The sequence below is a fragment of the Aphidius gifuensis genome, linkage group LG1 (genome assembly GCF_014905175.1).
Source record: "Aphidius gifuensis isolate YNYX2018 linkage group LG1, ASM1490517v1, whole genome shotgun sequence".
Taxonomy (NCBI): domain Eukaryota; kingdom Metazoa; phylum Arthropoda; class Insecta; order Hymenoptera; family Braconidae; genus Aphidius; species Aphidius gifuensis.
The window spans coordinates 7180933-7207361 of NC_057788.1; the positions used below are offsets into that span (position 1 = coordinate 7180933).

The following is a 26429-nucleotide window of genomic DNA, read 5'->3' on the forward strand; positions in this document are numbered from 1 at the left end:
TTTACCTCCGATGAACTTGATTTATTTCTTGAAGCACTTGAACTATTATTTATAACACTCACATTTTCTTTTGAAGTATTTGAGTATATTTTTGGTTCACTAGGTTCTTCATCTTCTTCTTCTGATGATGATTCATCAAGCACATTCAAAAAATTCCCTTTACTGTGTATACAAATGTTAACAATTAATACGACAATTTTTGTTATTGTTTTGAGATAAAATATAGAAATTCAACTTACCCTTGTTGTTTGTCACTATCTATTGAATAAGATTTTTCGATATTTTGTTTATTTATTAACCCTTTTGAAGATGACATTGTTGCTTGTTGCTTCAAAGCTCGATTTATTTTATGATGAAAAAAAAAGAAGCAAAATTAACAATGGCGGTTATGATACAGAGTGGGGATAAATATGGAAGGAGTAAATGATCACGTGATACATACCAACTTCATTTTCAAACATTCAAAATCAAATAACAATAGTTTTTTTTTTTTTCTTTTTTTCATACACAATTTATAATCTTTTTTTTTTTTCTTTTACGTAACAAATTAATCGTTCATTTGATTACATTACGTGAGCAAATATCTTAATAATTTTTTTTTTTATCCTGTACATGTTTACATTAATTTTTTTTTCCCCAAAACCTCTTTCCTGCATTTTTTATTTTTTACAATTATTTTCTCGCTTGTTGTAATAAATTTTGACTAAATAAAATCTTTGATTTGGTAACTTAAATAAAATTTAAAAACAATTCAATTTACAATTTAAAAAAAAAAACATATTGATTGTTGTAATTTCCATTTTTTTTTCGATAATAAACAACAAAGTTTAATAAAAAATTTGCAGGCTGGTTAATTATTGTTTTTTTTTTTTGAAAAAAGTACAATTGACTTTCCTGAGTTATAAAAGTTATTTATGAGGTCATTAATTAGTATGCTAAAATTATATTTCAATAAAAGAGGGGAAAATATATTTACAAAAAAAAATACTATCTCTTTATGGATTAATTAATTTTTTTTTTTTTTAATTAAAAACATTGAGCTTTTTATAATTTGAAAAAAGAAATAGTATTATTTATATATAAATATATGTATTTAATATTTTTTGGAAATAACGTAGTATATTATTATAAATTAATTTGAATTATTGACATTGACATTAAACGTGTTAATTACACAAAGAGAATGAATAAGTAAGAAATCATAATAAAATGATGATTTATTATCAACTCAAAACTGTTGTTGTTGGTTGAGGATTAAAAGAGATGGGCCGATAACTTTTTTCACGTACAAATGGTTGAACAGCATTCAATATAAATCCATTAGTTATGTTGACATTATTTCTTTCTTGTTTAACTGGTTCAACTGGTGCTTCCTCTTCTGAGCTGGTAACTTCAAAGCTTTGTGTTGGACTTATTGGTCTCATTGTACTGGTTCCTTGTTGAGCTTCATCTCGTTCAATTGTCTCATCCCTGTTTTATTTATTTTACATTAGTTTATTTATTTATCAAACAACTAAAAAACATTACATTGCACATATGACAAGCAACAAACAAAAAAAAGCAAAAAAAAAAAAATAAAACAATTTATCATACCTCCTTAGTTGTGTTATTCTGAGAAATTATTTCATGAGCGTAGTTAGAAGCGACGTTGAATGTGTTTGCTTTGTTTATTTATATTTATTTTATATTTAATAATTTTTTTTTTTTTTTTTTTTGAGTTTAATTAAGCGTTGTTGTTAGATGACTAGAGGTGTTAAGACTACTTACTTTACATCAACCTTTAAAACCTGTGTAAAATTTAAAAAATTAAATAAATGTAAAAAGCTAATAATTAAATGTGTATTTGTAAATAAATTCTTTCTAAATGGGCTTGGTCCAGGTCCAGGGTGAGGCAATTTTTATATATATATTTATCATCTATTTAAATAAAATATATTAACTTTGTTTATTTTAGTTGATGTGTATCAGTATCTCGTGAGTTTTATATATATTTAATTTATATTTTTTTTTGTTCGTTTGGTTTTGTTGTTGTTGATGTTGTATATATGGTTAAGTCAGTGGGCGAGTCATTGGGTCATGCAACATGCTTATAACTTACGGTCTAGAATTCAAAGTAGGTCATTGCAACGATTTATAAAAAAAAAAAAAAATAAATAAAAACAAGGTTTCATAAGACTTATCGTATTAAATTTGCAAAAAAATTTTTTAATGATAATAATAAATAAACTTGCTCATCTCTTGTGAATAAATATAAATAAATTTTCATTTTTTATCATTATAATTGAGCAAGTATATTAATTTAATATAAGAACACTTGTTGCTGAATGAAAAATTCTTGTTGACCCACTTTGTAAACACCGTTTGTCAAGGATATTTTATTTATCAATAGTTAAGGTCAAGCGGGATTATTAAATAATAATATTTACCTGGTTCTAATAGGTTTTGTATTTTTATTTCCATTTTGTCGTGATTGAGGACGAGTATTTGGCTGTGATAGCTCACTATCACTACTTGCTAATGATGATCTTGCAGCAACTGCTCCATGAGCAAAATCTTTTCTGTTAATTAAAAAATAATAAATCAAGTATTAATATATAATTAATTTCAAGCACATATATATTTAAAATTTTAACTTACCTATAATTATCTGAACGAGGTGTTGAATTTAAATTTCCATTTTTTCCTGCATGTGAATTTGTATCAATAAATACATTAGATGTTTTTGGAATATCGCATACAACTTTTGGATGTACAGTTGTTTGTTTAACATCAAAATGTGATGATGAATCATTGTTATTTGGTCCCCAGTCAAAATACTTTGGTCTGTTATAATCCTTGTACTCTCTTGGTTGTTGTTGATGTATTTGTTGCTGTTGAATTCTATATTTTTCTTCTTTTTTTTTATGATACTCATCACTACTGGCACTACTTTTACGATTGCTATTATTGTTGTTATTAATTTTACCAGGTGATGCTGAAGTTGGTGATGAAGCTGCTGATGATGGTGCACCATCAGGATCAGCTCTTGATAAATTTGTATTATCAAATATTGATGGTAAACTATTTGAATGCATTTCATCCATACTGTATAATCTTAATTGTTGACGTATATTTGCTTTTTCTTTAGCTCTTTTTCTTTGAAATTCTTCTTCAACTTTTCTCATAGCTTCTAATTCATTTTTTCTTTGTCTTTCTTTTGCTTCAGCTTCACGTGATAATTTATCAGACAATCTTTTACGTTCAATTTGACGTACTGTTGATTGAAATGTAAATCTTTTACTTTTTGAATTTGGCTTTATTTTAATATTATTATTATTATTATCAATTTTTTTATCTTGTAAATTTTCTGATATATCTATTGGTGAATAACTACGTTGTTTCATTTCAGATATATTTTCACATGATTTTGAAAAATTGAATGCATCATTTTTATTTTTTCTACCAATATCAATAAATGATCTTTCACGATAAATACCAATTTCATTTTTATTATTATTACTATTATTATAATTAAATTTAAAATTATTATTATTATTAATTAATTCATTATCTTTTTTTCTTAATTTATTTTGACCAGATTTTTTATTATTTTTTTTATTATTAACAACTTCAATTTCTGTATTATAATGATAATTTAAATTTTTCATTTTATTATCATTATTATTGTTATTCATATTTGATGATGGTAAATACATAACATGTCCACCAGATGCAAGATATGAAAATGAAGGTGGTTTCATACTTGTCATTGAAAATTCATTTTTACCAAATGAATCATTGCCATTATAAAAATTATCAATTGTATAATTAATATCCCAACTTGGTAAATTATCAGAATTATCATGATTATTAAATTTATTAACATGACTATGTTGAAGTGATGTTGGTGCACTTGTTGATAGCAACCAATTATCATCAAGTACTTTATCTGTATTTTTTTTCTTATCAAAATCATTTGATGTTAGGCCAAATACACCAGATACAGATTTTTTAATTTTTTGTAATGAATTAAATGAGCCAATATCTTTATTTGGTTTATCAAGTGTATGAATACTATGACGATTATCTTCTCTTGGTAATGATAAAGAAAAAACATGTGGACGTGATGAAAATTTTGTTAATGGTGGCATTGGTGGTGGTGAATCAACACCAGCATCACTACTTGATTCTTCACCAAGATCTTGTTGTGGTGTCCATGTTGGTCTTGGTGTTTGACTTTTTAATTGATTTGTACATGCATCAATTGAATCATCATTTGGTGCACCAGCATCACCTGATATACCAGAATCACCAGAATTTCTTGGATCCAATGCAATTAATGCTGCTGCTGCTGCAGCTGGTGGTGGTCTTGAAAGTCTTTCAATACGTTCTTCATACATTACCTGTAACGATATATAAAGATAATAACAATAATCATTTCATAAATGTAAATTAATAGAAAAAAAAACATAAATAAATAAAAAAGAAAATTCACAACTACTTTACTCGAGTTATTTGAGCTGTTGATAGATGCAAATTGACATTGGAATTCTAACGGTTTATATATTTATGTTAATAAAAATTTAAAATGTACAAATTTTAAATATAATTTATTATAAATAGTTGTAAATAGTGTTAATAAATTTTTTTATTAACACTTAAAATTTGTGATACTAATAAAATGTTGTAAATTGTGTGCACTAAATTTTCAACTTGAGATATTTTATTATGAGAAATATTTCAATGGAATATATATATACAAGTATCCCGTTGAGTTTTCTTTTAATTTTAATGATGATAAATTGTAAATAATGAAAAATTAATAAGTAATAAATTGAATTAAACTTACGGGAAGTTCCTCACTTGCTGTACTCATAGTTGGCCCTGGAGTTTCCAAGGCGGAAAGTAATCTCCAAGCTGCTGAAGGTGAAAATCTTGGAATTTCAAGTTGTTTCTTCGGCAAGGTCGGTCGCAATTTCAAGGCAATATCTTCATTCTGAATTTTATCCTAAAGAAAATAAAAAAAAAAAACAAATTTAATAATCATCAAATTAAATGATCAAGTTCCGTAAGTAAATTTTCCCATTAATTAACATGTTTATATATCAATGAATTGAAAAAAAAATATTTACATTAAATTACTTCCATTCATTCGTTTAATTCAAGTATATTAACTATTTAAAAAATAAAAAAAAAAATTAAATTAGTTTACTAATTACGTTCAAGTTAGAGTTGAAGTTGAAATAATTCAAGTATTTAAAATTAAAACATACCTCGTCTTCTTGACTCGGCAAATTGCCACGAATCCGGTTGGCATTAGATGATAGACTGAAAAAAAAAATTTAATTATTAATTTTTCATATTAAAAATAATAATGATAAATAATAATTAAACAAACAACAACAACAACAACATGCAAGACAAGTTTATAATAAAAAAAAAATAATAAAAATGAATAAATTTTTAATAACTTACCCATTTGTAAAATTCCAGTTTTCTTCAACAATATCCAATGATTCATGACGTATAATAATTTTCTCAGTATTTTTAATATGTTTTTTTTCTTCATTACAAACAACTTCCGACCATTTTTTTTTTTCATTGACCTTGTAATTTTCATTCTTTAAATCATTTTTTTTTCTTCTGGAATCTGAATTTTTTTTTTCTTTATTTCTTGGTGGTTCTGGTGTGCTTTCTCTACCTGAGCCTTGACCTCTAACATCCATTCTATCTAATTTTGTATCAATTCTATCTCTTGATTGTCGTATTACTGGACTTTCTGATCTTGTTCTTCCAATTTCATCAATATTTTTTTTAATTCTATTAATTGGTTCAGCTGTTTTTGATCTAATATTACCATTCATTAGCGGTTTTTTCATACCATCATTATTTTTATTAATATCTTTATTACTATTACGTTCTTCTTGATATTTTTTAACTTTATAAAATTTTGCTGAATTACGTATTTCTTCTCTTCTATTTTCAAATGGTTCAATAATTGTATTTCTTGATTTTCTTGTTTTTAATAAACGTTCATCATTTATAATATCAATATTATTATCAGATATATTTGTTGATGATACAGCACCAATTGGACCAATTCTTTTATCATTATAATTTATTTTATTACGTACTTTTTTAGCAACTTGTATTAATTCAGCTTGAAATTCAGGACTACTGAGACTTCTTTGTAATGTATTTTTACCATCAAATTTTTTTAATTTAGCTTTTTCATTTTTAGACCATCGATCTTGATCATTATATTCACGCCAAACTTGTCGGTTCTCTTTGCCAGATGATACACGATTCTCACTACGCCATCTGCGTTCTCTGTCAAGAATGTTATCGCTTTCCTGCTGTGACGAGTTGTTGTTATTTTTACTATTATTATTGTTGTTGTTGTTGATATTGCAATTATTATTATTGTTATTATTATTTGCTTGTCTCTTGGTTTCAGCACGAGTTTTAAAAAGTCGAGATTTTCTTGGTGGTGGTTGTACATGTATATTATCATCATCATGACAATTTTCACGTTGTTCTTGGCCGCAAATTTCCCATTTGTATGAGTCAGGTGATGAACCATCACCGTTTATTATTACTGCTGCTGGTGATGGTGGTGGCGGTGCTTTGTACTTTTTTTTACCACGATAACGGCTTTCACGTTCAGGATAGTAGCCAGAATTACGTGTATCTGAATGACGTTGTGGTTCTGATGGTGAATAACGTAAATCTGGTTCACTACCAAATTTTTTAATTTCCATCATTTCATTTTTATGATAATTACAATTACATGAACGATAATTACCATTACAATAATTTTGATTATTATTATTATTATCAATACGACTAGTACAACGTGATGATGATGATACACCAATATTTGATGCTGATGTTGAACGACTACGATAATTTCCTTGCTGTAATAAATTTAAATTTAAAAATTATTATTAATTTTTTCACAACAAAAGATATAAAGTATATATGTTATATGGATGTATGTATGTTTGTTTGTATATACCTTGTTAAGATCATGCGGCAATGTCAAAGCTGCAAGTTTACGGCCACTTATGGTCCCACCGTTGTGAATAATACTACCATTATTGGTAGCACGTAATCGATGATTGGGTGGCTCAGGTAAAACTTTATGTCCAGGGGATTGTTGTGTGTAGTTCTGATGTCTTGTCAATTCACGCGGAAATGACTGTGTCCAACCACGTCCCATATCATGTTGTGAAACTGCGTGCTGATGTGAAGAACTGTTGTTGTTGCCCATTTTATTATTATATTTTTTTTATTTTTATAAATTTATTTTTCTATTTCCCCACACCTATACTTTCTTTCAATTTCTTTGACAGTATTTTTTTTTTTTTCTATTTTATTATTTAAAACTTTTTCTTGGTTTGCCATTCATCTCTTATCTGTAACGAAAAAAAAAAATACATATATATAAATTCATCAATTGTCAAGTTAAAGAATACTTTTATTTGCTTGTATACATTTATTGTCAATGTACATGTGAATAACAAATTTATGAATAAGTTTATTTTTTTATTTATTGTTATATTTGTTGTACAAAAAAATAAGAAAAGAGAAAGAGAGATGATATTGACGAAATAAAAAAGAAACTGAAAAGAAACCTTATCCTGGATAAGTTCATTCAAGAAACCGACGATCAGTTGAAGTAAGGGAAACAGGATCGGTACATGCCGCGTCTGGTCGATCTGGACAGGCCAGTTATCTTACAGTTAGACACGTATTAACCTCTTGTCTCGTGTACTCCCCGCAGAGGTCCGCGAGAGTTTATCCGATGCGCTTCTTTCCAAAGTAACCATCCAACAAACACACAATTCTTTTCTTTCTTATCGTTGTTGTTGTTGTTTTTTTATTTGTTTATTTTTATTTTTTTTTAGCTATTCCATTGAGGCACCTGCGACGAGTGTTCACAGTCCGCCCAACCTGCACTCTATATACACATATAATGTGCAAGTATATATTCTACTCTCTCAGTTACTTGATTTTATTTTCATCATCAAGAAATATACACAAGAAAGAACGAGATATATACTCACAAGAGAATCGACTCGAAGTACCGCTAGTCGATGAGCGGCCCCGACCGGGAGGCCGGACTCGTGACCACGGGGAAAATGATAAAAAAAAAAAAAAATCAAGGGGATAAAAAAACACTGATATATAAACAGAATAAAAAAATATATATTTTATATAAAAATAAATAAATATAAATTTAAAAAACAACAACAACAATAACAACATTTGTATCGCTTTGTAAACGAGATGAAAAAAAAATACAATGATCGTGCGCTAACCATCTACCCGCGATATTCACAACGAACCAATGAATTTTATGTATATTTTATACATACCTAATTGAACATTGCATTTGTATGAATAATAACAGAGTGGAAAAAAAAATATTAAAACTAAAATTTATCTACGAATTTGTGTACATTGATGAAGACATAATTTGATTATAAATTATATTTTAAAATTAGCTAAAACTCGAGGTGTTATTCGGATGACAACAAGTGCGATGTAAATGATCAGTTTGGTGGAATGAAAATCTAGTGAAAATATCAAATTATTTCGATCAATCTTTGACATAATTTTGCAAGAACTTGCAACAAGTCAAGAAGAAAAACTATCATAACAAACGACAACTGAAAGTACTGAATATACATGTATATAAACATGGTTGGTGACCTTAACGAACTTGGACTTGGGTGGGTTTATAACGATATCATAGTAATATATGTCTTTTCACGTTTGACCTTGTCTAACATCAATTTTATCTAAAATCTTTTTATCCAATTTCATCTTGGTTTATCTCTGGTTGGTTATATACAAGCGTACATTTTATAGAGTGGTAAATAAATGAATAAAATGAAAAAAGATTAAATATAATAATAAAAAAAAGTATAAGCAGCACAAAGTGCCAAGTGATGCGTGACCAAGGTGGCGGTTATGATAACTCTCGTGATGTAAAGTCATCGAACCCTCTGTTACAATAAATACCCAAGAGACATTATATTATACAACAACAGATATTATTATATAATAATTTCTTTTCTTGTTTTTTTTTTTTTTTCATGAAAAATAATGTAAGAAAGGTCAGTGTGCAGTCGTCTGGCGCCATCATTGATATTTCAACCGCCTACTTGTCTTAAATCCTTCATCATATTGCACCACAATTCCGGATATTGCACTCACATATTTGTGTATAAATAAATGTGGGTATATCTTGTTAAACAACATCATAATTTTCAGGGCAAAATTTAAAAAAAATATTAAAAACAAAACAACGAAAATATCTCAATTTGTTTATTCCATCTAAATCATGACACATGAAAGAAATAAAAAAGAATAATAAATATGTATACTCGAGTGGAGATCAAAGCATGACGATTTTTTACAAAAGATCTTTGTCTTTTTTTTTTTTTTTCAACTATTAAAAAAAAACCTTTTATTTTTTCATATTATTATTACTAACAATAAGATTTCTCAGATATATATACCAACATTATTTTTTGTGTATTATAGTTTATACTCAAGGACGAATTCTTTTCATCTGAATTGAATTGCTCAAGCAAATATAAGAAAATAAATATATAATAAAGCCCCTTTTTTTTTTTTTTTTAATTTAATTTTTTATTTGAGGATATCACACATTAAAATCGTTCAATCATCAAGCTCGTGTTTCAAGCTAAATTGCAGAAATATATAAAATACGCACATAGAGGCCTTTGGGCGCACATCCGGATGACGCAAAATGATGATGAGCGATAAATACTTGATTATAACAACAGCTACCTTTTAAATTTAAAATAAATAATAATGATAATTTTCAAAATAAGAAAGTGTTTTTTAAAAACACTTGACTATCTTGAAAAATAAATAAAAAAAAATATACTATACAGATAATAATCATTGATGGTAATGCATGATAATATATATTTTTTATTTGTTTTTATTGGTTAATGTTTATTTATTTATTTATTTTTGTATATTATCAGACTTGATGGTATATATGGGCACGTCCGTGCACTGGTGAACGAGGATGTGAGATGACTACAAAGTGAATGAATCCAGGAAGGTAACCCGATGCAATGGTGAGGCTTGGCCTCGCACAAGATTGCACATATAGACTTTTTATTTTTTTATTTTTTTACCTAGGACCGTATCACGATGACAAATATTCCCGGAAATACCGTTCAACCAGAACGTACTGTATTCTAATACATATAAATGATCATGGTGATCTTGCATCAACTGATATATAAATTTTAATTTTATATATCAACTATTGAACAAGAAAGACAAATAAAAAAAAAATATAAATTGTTATATAAATTCTTTGATATCACTGATAAATAAATTTTTTCATGACTGAAAAATATTATATTTAAAATGTATTGTTTACGTGATTTTTTAAAAAAAATATTTGCACTAAGTATAATGCATGTTTATTTTCGAGAAATTGTTTTCTTTTTTTAGTCATGGAAAATAATTTTCTCAGTGGATTTAGAACGTGTGATTTAAGTATTTTTAAAATGGGCTAGATACTGATGGAGTCACTCAACCAACTATCATTTGAAATTATTTTTTTTTTTTCTTTCTCAATTTTTAAATTATGATGAAAATTTTTTATGGTTATTTCAATGAAAATTGTGTTTACAAATAAAATAAATTTCTTATTTATTTAACGTAATTATTTAAAAAAAAAAAATTATATTTATACTTATTGATAAAATTAGTAAATTAATTTTAAAATTACAGGAAGTTAAAGTCATGTGACCATCGAAATGACCAGTCTCTAACATTTAAAAAAAAAAAAAAAAATTGTTATTTCTAAGCAATGTTTATGTCATAAATATTACGATAAATTTTGTAAAACACTAGTCTGATTAAATAAAAAATTATATTATACATGCTTGGAGGAGTGAATTTATCCTGTAGAGTTATATAAAAATTTTGAGTTCATATATGATTGATCCCTTGGCCGCAAATGAAAATTACATCTTTGATGGTGTTGGATTTTTTATTTTTTCATCTATCAATTTTTCAGTACTGACCAGAACTATGTAACCATCGTTATTTGATTTTTGATGCGCGTTGAAGCATTTTGTAAATATAAAATGAAAAATAAAATTTGCGAGTATTTTGATACCGTTAGTCTGTAAACTAGGTATAGATATATATGTATTATGGTGCCTATCGGTCATGCAAACGTAACGTATACATTCATTCGAAATAAATATCATGTATTATTTATCAAATATAATTTACAGATATATGGTAATACAAGTACTCAGATAGCCGCAATTTTAACTTGCTTTTTTTTCGGTGACAGTTTTAATTATTACATCAGGATAATTTTTTTATCAAAAATAAAAATTTTAAGGTCACTATCATTTTTTTTTTGAATATCTTCTGATTCATATACGAGATTAATAGCGCGTGATTATTTTCGTCATTTTAATAAATCGTTTTTTAATATTCAAAAGATCAACCACTATTTAAAAAAATATATATTTTGTGTGTTAAAAATTCTTTTCGATACAGTCTGTGATAAACTTTTGTAATAGTTATATCGCCATTTAAATTTAATAGCAATAAATTTTATAGCTGCAGAACAATGATTTCTTTAATAAATAGTGTTTTAATTTTGCTAATGACAACTTCCATAATTTCGGATGCAAGTGAAGTAAGTGGAACAGCTATCATCATTTCACGAGAGGATAATATTTATGATTGTTTTTGGGAGTCATTGTCTGCTAGTTGGTTTTTAACAAACAAATTAACATTGATAGTTAGTTCAAAAAAAATAGATGGGCAACATCTTGCTATCGTGGTATGTATATATTATTAATTTATTTTTAAAATTATTAATTTTTAATTAATTTAATTAAGGTCAGAGGTAGAGCCAATGAATTGTCAACTATTCCAGATGCATACACAGTTATATATTCAAACGATAATATAACTTTTGCCGACTCTAGTAAAGAAACATCATGGACATCATCATTGATCACAGGTGTAGGATCAGGAAAATATTATATTTGTTTTAAAATTATTATTAACGGTGAGTAGATTAAAATGAGTTGTTTGAATTAATTAAATGCATATTGTTGATATTTAATTATTAATTATACAGGAAATAAAACAACAGCAAAAAACCAAGAAGTTAGCTGGAAAATTAAAGAGTTGGAAAAATAAACTCATCAATCATCATCTTTGGAATTTATATTTGTTAAAGATATTTCAAATAATAAAAAATAAAAAATTATTTCATTAGAATATCACGTGATATTTATCATGAGATCAGAAGATACTTTTAAAAACGTGATCACGTTGTAGACGAATGTATTTTTTATCTTTTTGTTTTATTTTTAAATACCTAATGATCTGATGAGAATTGATTATTATTACTTCATAATATTTGTAAAATCAAATCTCGGTCAAACACTTAATTTCTTATCATCGCTATTTTTGTATTTAATTTTTCTTTTATCCAACAATTAAAATTCTGCATTTAAATGTTCAAAATAAATTTCGCAATAATTGACTTCAAACTGTAATATTGTTATTCAATTAAAGTTTAATAAAATTTTTTTTTTAGATCATTTTTTATATAAAAAATATAATTTAATTGACAATAAAATTTACTTCAGGGTTATACATTCAAGAATAAATTTCTTGGTATAAAATTACGCAACTTATTCAACCTAAGTATAATTTTTTTTTTTCTTCATTTTATACTTCATTCAATAAATATATACTCCATCCACAAGCGGAAATCGGAATAATAATATAAATGAAAAATGCAAAAAATAAAAAATAATAAATTTAATGAAAACAGGCTATTGACCTGATGCAAATTTTGGAATATGAATTAAATTTTTCATGTTACTGAAAATAAAGTAATAAGTCTTCAATGACAACAAGGACAACGATGAGCAATCAGGTAGGTGACGTAATTTATCCGGTGACACGACATTTGTGTTATAGTCTAGCCAAATGTCTACACTAATACACTTGAATATACATAAGTGAATGTTACATGCTATTTTTCTAGACATTCATACATCCGGCCATGTTTTATATTTAAAAAATAAAAAATAATCAAGAACAAAAAAAATTTTTAAAATAAAATCAAAAGAGAATTGCGTGATTAAACTACGTAAATCACTGGTTTCACTCCACCTTACCTTGGTATCCTTTAATTAATCATTTAACGCCACTTTGTCACGTTAAATCTCGTCTCTGGTTATTTTCCCTTCTATAACCCCCCCCGTTTACCACCTTTCCGGCAACATCACTCGTTGCTATATAAATCTATGCATAAATTTAATATATTCCCTTTTTTATTTATTTTTTAAATTATTTTTTATTAATTATTTGCAATTATTATTATAATGCCTAGTGGTTATAATATAACAAAAATTTTTAACGTGACATCTACATTTTATATAAATAATTACAAAAATATTTCTGGCTTTTTGCCTCATGGGGTTTTTTCATAACTCTAATTTTTAATTTAAAAAAAAAAATAAATGAATAAATAAATTCTCTAAATTTTTAAGCTGGACAAAAACTTAATGTCTATATATTTCTTGTGTCAAGTAATTTTAAATTTCATTGTTGTTTTTTTTCGTGTTAACCCAGCTATTTTAGTTTCATTTTTGAATTTTTTTTTTTTAAATGAAAAAATTTGGTATTTGTTGGATCAAGATAGAGAGATGATTGAGGATCGTCCTTTTTTGTTTTATGTAGCTGTTACAATTATCACACTGGTACTGAATTATTTTAATTTATTTTTTGAATGATAAATAAATCAATAATAATAAAATTAAAATTAGTAGTTAATATCAAGTGTAGATTGGCCCGCGGTAACATGATGAACAAAATACGTCGCGACATAATTAATATTCTCAAACTAATAAATCGGTATTTACATATGTCTGTCTCTTTTTTTTTTTAATTTTTAATTCTATGTTCATTTATTTCCTTTGATTTTTAATTTGTTTTATTTTAAACTGTTTATGATAGCAAGTGCATCTCAAACTTGATATACACGCACTGGAATTTTCTCTCAAGGCATTTATTTATTCACAACTGCACTGTGTATTAATTCTTATTTTTAATTGTTTATATAGCAAGAGGTTATTTAACCCAGGGCTTAATGCTACTGCATACTTTGCAATGACTTTATGCACATTGTAATTGGCATTTTACTGAACAATTATTCATTTCATTTAGACTTATGATTTTCCTTTTTTTTTTTCAAGCCATCTACTATTACTCGCGAATACGAATTAAAATAAGGTAATCAAAATTTAATTTACTAATAAAAAAAAAAATTTAATTGTCTTTCAAATAGCTGTCGTTATTACGATCACATTGAATCACCCTCAAAAGGATTTAAAAAAAAAACGTTATGCTTGTTTGATGTTTTAGTGGCTTTGATGTCAATTTGATGTCACGTACAGATAATTCAATGACTTGTCAAATATTATTCCTAAAAATTGTCATTAATTAATTTCAATTTATTTATAGATTTATGGAGATATTTTATTATTTTTTCTTTCAAGGATTTTTGTCATTTTGTAGACGACCTCGATTTGTCTGCCTACATTAACTTTATACTACTGAATTAAAATAAGTCTACGCAGTGTTATTAAAATTTTCAAAATTAATTAAACTATAATCTGTATAATTTTTGTTAAATTTAAACTCTCTTATAATTCACATTTTTGTAATAAAATAAATTAACAATATCCACAGTTAAATAACAAAATAAAATAAATTATAAAAATAAAGAAAATTATACGAGCTCAAATCACGCAAGTATGATAAATAAAAATTACCAAATAACTCGTATATAATGTAATATTAAATATTGTTAACCTATAAAATATTAAGAGTAAATTGTAATACCATTAATTTTATTACGTTATGTATACATAATTAATTACAAAAATAGAGTAAAAGCATAGAATAAAATTCTTAATAATCTGCAATACTGATAGAAACGTCGGGGTGTAAAATAAGAATGATATGAGGGAGGAGAAACAGATGAGGTAAAAGAGTTTATATATAAAAAAATGAAAAGAAAAAAAAAAGTTAAATAAGGAAGAGAAGAAGGAGGAAGATCCTCGAGTCTTCTTCAGGGCTCTTTCGCGCGGCTGCGGGTCGAATCATCTGAGAAAATCTCACCACAGCGTTATTATTTACGGCCAGGAAACTGAGCGTGGAATCTCGTCGTTGAATCTGTCACGTACCTTGGTTAAACGCATACGATAGGTGAATGTATCTGTTTATATATACATATATACTTTTTTTTTTTTTGTATTTTTTATTTCTCAAGTGAATCCTTGATGTACGTGTGCAATGACTCCACCACCACTACCATTGCTTGTTGTTGTACTTGTATTTTACATTGGATATTAAATTATTATATATATAGTATAAAATAATATGAGCGCCAGGTAGTTGGTTAGATCGATTGCATGCATAAACTGCCACATCAAAGTCATCAATTACCACTGTTAATTTCATCAGCTAAATATTCTCAATATTTTCTTTTTTTTATCTTTAATATATATCATATATTTTAAACAACTTATATTAATAACTTGATCAATCAATAATAAATATGTACATATAATATTTTTCCTTTTTTTTTTGATTTTTAATCAAAAATATTAATGTACCTGTTACCTGAGTGAAAACGAGAGAATTTATTATAATAAAAAAAAGGGATTCCGATGAGACGATAAAAAAATCGGGTCGTATGTTTTTTTTTTTTTTATTTTTATTTGCTAAAGAAAGTTAAGGAAGTGAGAGTGGAATAAGCCCTGAGGATATATTTGAACAACCAAAATATATTTTAACGTCTTGAATTGTTTATTATTTGCAATTTCTCTTATTTATTTTTTAAATATACAAGCACATTGGCGCGCTACGCGCGCCTGTATCTATACCTTCTAAAAGGTTCATTGTTCATTGATTTTATAAACACAAGTATTATCATAAAAAAAAAAAAGAATGAATAAATTGACGAAAAATTTTTTTAATTTATTTATTTACACATAAATCACACATAATTCACACGTAATTTTTAGTCTAATAACATCAAGATTGAATGTTTACTGAAAAAGTTGTGCTACCTTAATGTCAATTTTTAAAAAAAATATAAAAAATATTTAAAAAAATTTTCTTTCAAATTTATTTCTTCACACATAAAAAACACATAATTCGCACAAAATTTAAAGCCCAATTGCATCGATATCCGATGATTATTAAAAAAGTTGTGCTAGCTTAATATGTCAATTTCTAAAAAAAATATAAAAAATATTTAAAAAAATTTTCTTTCAAATTTATTTCTTCACACATAAAAAACACATAATTCGCACAAAATTTAAAGCCCAATTGCATCGAGATCCGATGGTTATTAAAAAAGTTGTGCTAGCTTAATATGTCAATTTTTAAAAAAATATAGAAAATATTTAAAAAAATTTTCTTTCAAATTTATTTCTTCACACATAAAAAACACATAATTCGCACAAAATTTTAAGCCCAATTGCATCGAGATCCGATGATTATTAAAAAAGTTGTGCTAGCTTAATATGTCAATTTTTAAAAAAAAATATAAAAAATTTTCTTTCAAATTTATTTCTTCACACATAAAAAACACATAATTCGCACAAAATTTGAAGCCCAATTGCATCGAGATCCGATGATTATTAAAAAAGTTGTGCTAGCTTAATATGTCAATTTTTAAAAAAAAGCAGTAAAATTATTTAAAAAAATTTTCTTTCAAATTTATTTCTTCACACATAAAAAACACATAATTCGCACAAAATTTTAAGCCCAATTTCATCGAGATCCGATGATTATTGAAAAAGTTGTGCTAGCTTAATATTAGAATTTTTTGAAAAAATGTGAAAAATAAAAAAAAAATTTTCTTCCAAATTTATTTCTTCACACATGAAAAACACATAATTCGCACAAAATTTTAAGCCCAATTGCATCGAGATCTGATGATTATTAAAAAAGTTGTGCTAGCTTAATATGTCAATTTTTAAAAAAAATATAGAAAATATTTAAAAAAAATTTTCTTTCAAATTTATTTCTTCACACATAAAAAACACATAATTCGCACAAAATTTGAAGCCCAATTGCATCGAGATCCGATGATTATTAAAAAAGTTGTGCTAGCTTAATATGTCAATTTTAAAAAAAAAAATATCAAAAAAAATTTTGTTTACTCTCTTTTTTTTGTTGTTTTTTCGTTACTAACGAAATAAATAAAAAAATAATAGAAAAAGGCAAACAGAAAGAAATTTGTATGAGAGTAAGTGAGAAAAAAACAATGACCAATCAAATGTCCGGAAGACCGATGATGTTTGTCCTTTTTATATTAGGATTTTTACTTTGAGTAGGATGATTTTAATGTAATAAAAAGATTAACAAATACATCATCATTACAACGATCTATATTTAAAATTATTTCCATGTTTTATCATAATATTTTTAGAAAATATAAATAAATATAGTTGAGTTGTTTTTATCATGAATTGCACAGTGGTACAAGAGTAATAGAACAGGATGCATTTCGAGATACCGGAAAGTATGATATCAATCCAAATATAGATAAGACGCATGCTCATGAAATCATAGTCTCCATGATGAACTACTATACAAATATATCGTATAAATATATGCAAGTGAAATAAAGGGATGTATGCTTGAGTTGAATATTGCCTCATCAAAGTATTGTTGAAACTACGATTATCTATTTTTTTTAAAAAAACAACAATAAACTAACTCACAGGACGATCTTCAATGAATGCAATATTATAAAATATTTAATTTATACTGTAAGGAAATAAAATAAAAAAAAAAATATTCCACGAAAAATAATCAAAGAGTTAATTTTTTACGTTCAATTTTAAAAAATTATATGTGCAAAAAATAAAAAAATTTTGTGCTTTAATTTAAAATTTTACAGAATACAGTATATAAATACCAAAACAAAAAAAAAATTAATTAAAAAATTTTTTCAACTTTATTTTATGACTATTGTTGTAATAATTTATTATTATTATTTTTATTAACATAAATTAAAATTCTACTTTCTTTATGAAAACGAAGAAAACAATAGACTTTCCAATGGTATTTAATAGCATGTACTAATCAAGATAAGATTATATATATTTTTATTCGATTCATTTTTTTTTATGTTAATAAAATTGTAAGTAACAAAAAAAAAAGCAAAAACTTTTTATTTTTTTAAAATTCTTTACGTTGATTTTCGTGTTACGCCCTCGTAAGTTCATGGCAAATATTAATTACGTAATGCACATATACAATAAAAAAAAATTAACTTGGCTACTATATAAACATATTATGTATGGTCAGCTGAGTCAAAAAATACATGTGTGGGTGTAAAAAGATGGTAATTTAAAAAATAAAATTAGCATCAAAACAAGTGTACATCATAAATACTGTTAACTTAAAGATATTCTTACATAACAATCTGTCATAAAATAAACATGAGTATATTTATTAAAAAAATTTATAAATATATTTATTAATTTATCTCATTGATGAAAGTAGTTTTGTAATAATCCATGAATAAAATAATATCATACAAAAATGTTGAATGATCCACGTGTTTAACGCTCGTTTATTTTATTCTTCCGGTTGCAGACTTGCAGTAATAATTTAAGTTCATTTTAAACTGCATAGTTTTGAAGAATGGCAGTAGGATTGTGTCTTGAAGAACAAGTGAAAGATAAAATAAAGAATATAATAAAAAAAAAAAAAAAGATAAGAACAAGATGTATAAAGTGGATAAAGAAGATGAAAAAGGACAAGTTGTCTTTAACGATCGAGCTTATATTGCAATGGACTATGAGAGAAAGAATAATAATTCTACGAAGTGATTCTTTACTGAGTTTACAATTCGATTTCGAAGTAAATAAAAGTGAAGATACTCATACCGACCCCACGCAAGACCTTTCAATATGATTCTAAGAAACATTTAAGTTGAACTCTATATACGCACTCCAGCAAACTTATATATCATTGTCTTTTAAATATTATTTTTTAAAATACAAAAATATCTTTGTCAATCATCATCAAAAAAAAAAAACAATACAACAAACAACTACTGAATAATTAATTTCATCCTACAATATATATTTTTAATTTTTATATATTGTCAGAATATATTTAAATACATAACCAAGGTAAATTTAAAAAAAGGAAAAATATTGTTTTTATTTTTGCCAGTCTATCCTTGAGTATATATTGATGTGATTATAATAATATTTTGAAAACAATAATAAAAATACCTGGCGCAAATATAATAATGTATTTGGTTGTCTAGTAAACAAGGCGCCATATATAAGGGTGGTCTTAAACTCAGTAGTACTATTAGTAATTATAAAAATATATAATACTTGTATGAACAAACATTGCAAAGTGGATAGAGGTTAACATAAAGATCCATTGGTAAACACGCATGTGGGTCGCCAAAGATTACATTGATTGCAGCAATTGCTTATATATATTTACTGTGTCTTATATCTCTTCTCTTTAAATAAACGCAAATTATTGACCATTCATTTTTTTAAATATTCCTTTTTTATTTAGGTCAAGATGTAAAATTAATTAAAAAAAAAAATAAAAAGAGAAATTATAGATATTTTTCATGTATGAATATTGAACAACAAAAAGGTCAAAATTTGCATCTATATGTAAAAAAATTTGTATGGTGATAATATATAAATTTTTGTTTAAAAAATGATGAATTGAATTTAGTTATAAATTTACGTGACAGCTGACATATATAGCTGATTTGTTTGTTAATTTATTTACCTTTTTTTTTCGCATCTTTTTGCTGGATTTTATTTTTTTTTTTTTCACTAATGATAATTTAAAAATATATATATTATTATTGCAGTAACGAGAATGTATGGAATTTTAGGGGGAAGACAAGTATACGTAATTTTTATATATAAATGTAGACAGATGCGGAGACTTGAACACGACAACAACGACAACTCTTGTAAACCGTCGAGAGTGTATAACGATAATGTCAATGTCCTTGTAGTCTTTCGGGCCCTACCTATATATTATATGTTTTCTCAACTCACATTAGTGCTAATTAGTGCCTTCCTACAACTATTATATACACAGTATAAATATATCTGCACAGCTTGAATTTCATGATTTTTCACTACTTGGATAAATATAGTTTTTTTTTTTTAATTTTTATAAATAAATAAATATATATATTTCTACGCGCATTTATTCGTCATGCAGATATTTCATTATAAAATATAAAATATTGACAAATTGAATTTATATTTTAAGCTATTTTTTTAACAGGTTAAAATAATTATTTTTATTTGAAAAAAGAGAGACTTGTCTTGGAGGCATTTAAAATTGATGTAAAATAATTATTAAATTTTTCATAGTGATTTTTATTTTTCATTTAATATAATTTTCCTTTCACGGATAACCTTCGTCATGGATAGAACGTAATGCCGTCTGGAAGTAACACCCATAACAGACTATTTCCGCATTCACGCCCGAGTACATTTTAGCGACATTTTGTGAGATATATAATATAAAATAAGATGCATGTATATAGGAAGACCTACCACACTGAACAGTGCTATACATTTTAAATAGAAATATTGTATATCATCATATGGAAATCATTTATTTTCATCTTCACCAACAGAATCACGGCTGGTGGCATTGGTATACAGGTTGGTATTTACCAGTGCCCAGATAGAAAGAGCAATATAACAAGTACACGCCTGATGCTTGTTATTTTTTTTTTTTCTATATACAACTATATATATATTTACTTGTATTTAATTCTCAACTACAGGGCATCAACCTTCAATTTTTCTATCATTTTGTTTTAATTTTTACAAATTATAAATCTCCTTCTCTCAACATGAAAAATTTTGTTTACAGTTAACAATAACCGTGTCAACAATGTGACGATTGAAAAAGTCTATATAATTAAAGTGAAATGAGACCAAAAAAGATTCTCGATATGAAAACAAAAAAGTAGATAATATTATAGTTTATAAAAATGAAAAAATTGTCTAGGATATTCACTTGGGTGCATCGGCCCCTGAGCTCTGATGCCTATACCTTCATATGTATATACATAAAATATATCTATATTTATTATATTTTATATATATGTATAAACAGCATTCGCGCGTACCTAATAGTCAGGCTGAAAATCATCATTGCGATTTATATGCATTCATATATATATGTACGGTTAAACTAATCACAATTTCTGGCTCATATTCACCGATGAGGAAGCAATTTAAACTCAATATATATATACCTGCATGCACACATGCGCACGAGCCAGAAAAAAAAAAATAATAAACAATTATTTTTTAAATTTTATATATATATTTAAAATTCATTTACTATATTATTAAACAAAGCACATACGCTTGTTTGCGACTATAACGCTTCTTTTATTATTTAGGTAAGAGCCTTGTTTTTCATGATAAAAAATATGATTTTTAGAAATTTTTAAAAGTCGCCAGACCATCTGCCAGATGATCCGCTTTCTCAGAAAGACTCTCAATTGGATAAAAAATATATTTAAAATTTATCTAGATATTGATTATACTTTTTGAATAATTAAATTATAATAAATTAAAATAATCAACATAAATAATATAATTATCAAAAGTTTAAATGATTAATATATATTTACAAAGTTTAGATAGTTGAGAGAAAATTGATATATGAAAAAATAAAAGATGATTCAGTTGAAAAATTAAAAATATACATAAAGGCGCGGCGCAATGCTTACTTATCAAAATTTTAAAAAGGTGTGTATAGTTGGAATCTCAGTAATATTACTGCCCGATATTTCTTATCTTAAAGAAAAAAAAAAAGATATACATTACAATGTTTACGGTACTTGTAAGAATTGTAACGGAGATGTGAGGTGACGAATAATAGTATAATAGGAAGAGAGAGGACCGGCAACTTTGTATTTCTTGGGAAATAAGGAAGTACCAAGGCTTGACGGTGAAGCTATTGTTTGGTTGATATAAACATGCGTTAACGTAACACGTTAACAATAATAATTAATTTTTATATTATTTAAAAATATTATTGTAAACTTGAATATGAGATAATATATACGCATGTGTATATACATGCAATCCACATGTTTCAGAGTAATATAATTGTAAAAATAAACATATTTATACGAGAGTAGACAGTGCGAAAGTTAAGTCAGCAGTAAGTTGAATATATTTTTATGAGGAAACAGGCACTATATGGGGACCCCGTTATGATGATTATCGTGTTAAGAGACTTCGAACAACCTCAAAAAGTCCCGCGTGTTTTCAACTGTTATTTTTCCTACGTTAACTCACAACATGTCAGCGGGATTTTCATAATATTAAATATATAATAAATATACAATAGTATATAAGACAAAACCACATAGTCATCTCTCTTTTTCCTGGCTATATTTTATACGTCACGTTTACGTCACTCATTCAGTCAGATTAAATTAAAATTACTATATATATTCATTACATTTTCATTACTAATATACATATAATTTTATTATTTTTTTTTTTTATTGTTTTATATTTAAATTTAAAAAATATTTACATCAAATTTTTTGAAGATTTGAAAAAATAGTTGTTAATAATTTGACGATAGATGTAAATTATTTATGTAAAATAATAAAAAAAAAATATTAGTAAATTTTTTTTAATGATTCTTTAACACGAGAAAGATGAATATAGAGCTTGTGGTGATGTGGCTATCAATTTACGTAACTGGGCGGATTAAAAAAAAAAAAATTTGTTTCAAGCATGAATTGCTGTGGCAAGTGTATAGACCGCACAATTTAAAGTTTTTCGTTTTAGCCCTGAGGCACGTGTTCAATATTGAGATGAACGGCAATATAATCTTTGAATTCTCTTTTTCGGCAGATATTTTTGTTATTTTCTTGTTTTGATTATTATTATTTTTGTTTTATTTTTGAATTGGTGGAATTGGCTCAGGGTATATACATTGAATGCGTCAATTTACGCAGCATGACCATCAACAACGACTCCAAGGAGGAGTTAAAAATGCCGAGAGCAATGCATTGGACTGCTCTCACACGTTGCTTGATCATCACCCTTTGCACAGCGGCACAATTTGCAATAAAGCTCTCGTGAGAACGATCAATTTTTTTTTTATTTTTATTTTTTTCAATCTTTTTGTTTGAAAGCTGTGAGTGAGTTTGCGAAATTCTTCAGATGCATATATAAATATAATGTCAGCCAAGAGAGAATGAATAAAAATAATTTTAACCTTATATGTCTAAAGTACGTATTTTTTTTATTTTTTAATTCTTGATGTTTCATTTATTTTTCAACGAACTTAAAAGTAATTTTTTTTTTTGTCTTTTATTTTATAATATACTAAGAAATAATAATTTTTAATTTTTATTGATTTTAAAATTTAAAATAAAGTAAAATTATTTTTAATTTTAATATTGCGGAAATAGATGAGTCGCGCATTTTTGAGTGATTTAATCACCAAGCTAATTGATCAAAGTTAAATTGATATAGATCTTTCACCTTCTGGACATTCAAGGATATTTTTTATTTAATTTTTTACTGTGAATATTCAGGAATGAAAAAGATCTGGATAACGGAGATTTAAATCACAGTGATTTTATCGTCAGTGTTGTTGAAGTATCGTGAAGATAGGCAATTCCAGCACTAAATAAGTGTTCTATAGTTATGGTTAAACAGTGTTGTATAGGGTAGGTTAAGGTATATAAGGTAGTATATAGTAGCCAAGAAGCAAAAACGTTTGTCGGTCTTTCATTTTATCCTTTTTTTTTATTTATTTATTTTCATGAAGATCTTTGAATGCACGAGTTTTCTTTAGCTATATATAAGATTCTCTTATATGCGTCTATATAATTGAATCTACTCTGTACCTAACTATATTGTATTTATGTATATTTCACTTGAACCACCACCATCATCACCACCACCACCACACGTCTCGCCTCAAGCAAAAGAAAAAAATAAATATAAATAAATACCAGTTGCACGCCATTCAAATTGAATCTCGTGCATTTTTAAATTAACCCAATTTTCTTCATCAAGCTCACTGTTTTTTTTTTCATTCATTATCATTTTTTTAGATTTTTAATTGAAAGTAATTTAGATTAACTGATGATAATGTTTTTTTATATATTTAAAAACTCATAAATAACAAATAATAATTATATATGCAATTATTTTGATATAATTTTTTGTTTAAACAAAGAAAATTGGGTTATTATTTTGTGTTTTGTGTATAAATAAATTACGCTGTAATTTTTTTTATTTACTATCAAATTGGATGATGTCTTATGCAGGTTATATAGAAAGTATATCCTACAAATGATGTTATTTTTTTTTTTTTTTTTGCTCTATCATAAATACATTTTATCGGTTTATATAAAGACATAATTGTGTGGGCTTTCTACGTGACCTAAAGAATCAACACGACGATGGATATAGCCAATCCCTGTCAGCATTTAATCGTTGAATGAAAAGAAAAAACGAAAAAAAAAAAAAAAAGCCGATGTATCGAGGTCAACGACTCAGTATGCATTTCACCAACGAATCAAAGTAATTGAATTGTTGAGATGTCACGTTTAATAAATTTACATCGAAGTCAAGAACATCAAAAATGATCATATCTTGAGCTGAATAATAAATACAAAATACTTGGCTCATAAAATATATAATTTCAAGTTGCAAGTATTGGTGCAACAAAAAAATTAATTTTCTTTTCAATTGTCATTATTTACAAGACTTTTAAGGTATAAAATTATATTCAGTAACAAATACAGAAAATTAAATGCAAAACGATAAACGAAGATAATAAAAAATCTCAACAAAGAATGCATTTAGCAGTAAATATTTTTTTTTTTACAAACAATTAATGTAGGTCAGGTTATTTGTATAAATTTTTCAGAAGAAAAAAATTATTAAGTAGTTCAATACACTGTGTTACCGGTCATCGACACTCAAACTATATCTAAAAAGATAATTGCAATAGACAAGAAGTCAAAATGCAAGAAAAAAAATATATATATATTTATAAATATAAAGAAAGATAAGTGCAGCCTTGCGAAACAAAGAGGATCATAAAATTCAGAAGCATAGTGAAGATGAATTATAGGCATCCAAGCAAGGATTCACAGACGAAAAAAAAAAATAGAAAAAAGATGCAAAAAAAAAAATGAAAAAGACTGAGAAAAGAAAAAAAAAAAAAACATAAATAATAAAAAATGAATAAGTAGCAAAAAGGAAAAAAAAAAGAAAAAGATATTCATTCGAAGTAGTGAAGCAAGTAGTGGAGGCTTCATTAGAAATCATCCTCGAAAGAGCTCCATTGGAATTTTGAGAATGCGGAAGAAAAGGCCAACGGGGATATAGTTAGTAACTTGAGAAGTCAGTCGTTCGTTTCAATATCATAGTCTATGTGCACTGATCCAACCAATCTCTTTTATCAGCCACCAAGTGTTGACCATTTTAATTTATATAAATAATTCTAAAATAATATATATTTATTTAAAAAAAAAAAAACGTCATGTACAATTAAAAATATATATCAGTAGTTTTATCTATAGTTGTAAAAAAGCAACGAGTAAGATGAAGTCAACCGGCACCATCATGATCATCATCATCATCAGGATGATACCTCTGTCTATCAAATACCATTTAAATATGCAACATCTTGTCATTGAACCTATTCTCATGTCGCCATTATTTATTGTCTTATTATTTATCTTGTATCTTATTTCTAATCATCGATCTTTGTTTCTCATCTGACGACGTAATAGCCTTATATACATTACGATACACTACCCAAGAAATTATCTGTCAGAATTCAAGTAATTTTTTCAAAAAACAAGTCAGCCATTTAATTATATGTATATGACTAACAACAATGATGCCAACTTGCTTTTTTTTTTTCTACATCTTTCCTTTTAAATCCTAGATATTTTGTAAAAATAAATTATTTAAATTTTTTTACAGTATAAATTCAAGTGACATTGCAAATTTTAATATACCCCAAAGAAGTTGTTGACTAAATAATTTTTTTAACTATGATAGAGTTGAGCTATCCACATAATTTTTTTTTTATTAAATTGTCTATGATCTAAGCTAATTGAGGAAAAAAAATGATAATTTTTGAAATGGTCAAAAGGGGGTAGGGAGTGGATTTATATGATTTTACGACGACTACTGCTTTTTATTTTTTTTTGACTATGATAGAGTTGAGCTATCCTTGTAATTTTTTTTTAAATAAATTATCTAGGACGTAAGCTAGTTTGGGAGAAAAAATGGGAATTT

At 26.1% G+C, this 26429-nt stretch overlaps 1 protein-coding gene and 1 long non-coding RNA gene across 4 annotated transcripts in view; one reads left to right on the forward strand and one right to left on the reverse strand.

The window, feature by feature from the left end:
• Nucleotides 1-26429, reverse strand: part of LOC122847443 (putative uncharacterized protein DDB_G0282133) — a 55004-nt gene that overhangs the window by 2923 nt on the left and 25652 nt on the right. For 2 of the 3 annotated variants that reach the window (XM_044145126.1, XM_044145125.1), the window contains 5 exons: nucleotides 6998-7397; nucleotides 5455-6896; nucleotides 5253-5307; nucleotides 4829-4987; nucleotides 3685-4382 (listed from right to left, as the gene is read on the reverse strand). In XM_044145126.1, coding sequence (XP_044001061.1) covers nucleotides 3685-4382; nucleotides 4829-4987; nucleotides 5253-5307; nucleotides 5455-6896; nucleotides 6998-7252 — 2609 coding nt within the window. In that variant the 5' untranslated portion in view covers nucleotides 7253-7397. Of the gene's footprint in view, nucleotides 1-302; nucleotides 1471-2426; nucleotides 2559-2637; nucleotides 4383-4828; nucleotides 4988-5252; nucleotides 5308-5454; nucleotides 6897-6997; nucleotides 7398-26429 lie in introns of those variants that run through there. The other variant, XM_044145127.1, reaches the window with a different exon arrangement.
• Nucleotides 7645-10304, forward strand: LOC122847464. The gene is made up of 3 exons (XR_006373374.1): nucleotides 7645-7803; nucleotides 7890-9927; nucleotides 10008-10304. It is a non-coding gene; the product is annotated as an uncharacterized LOC122847464 (long non-coding RNA).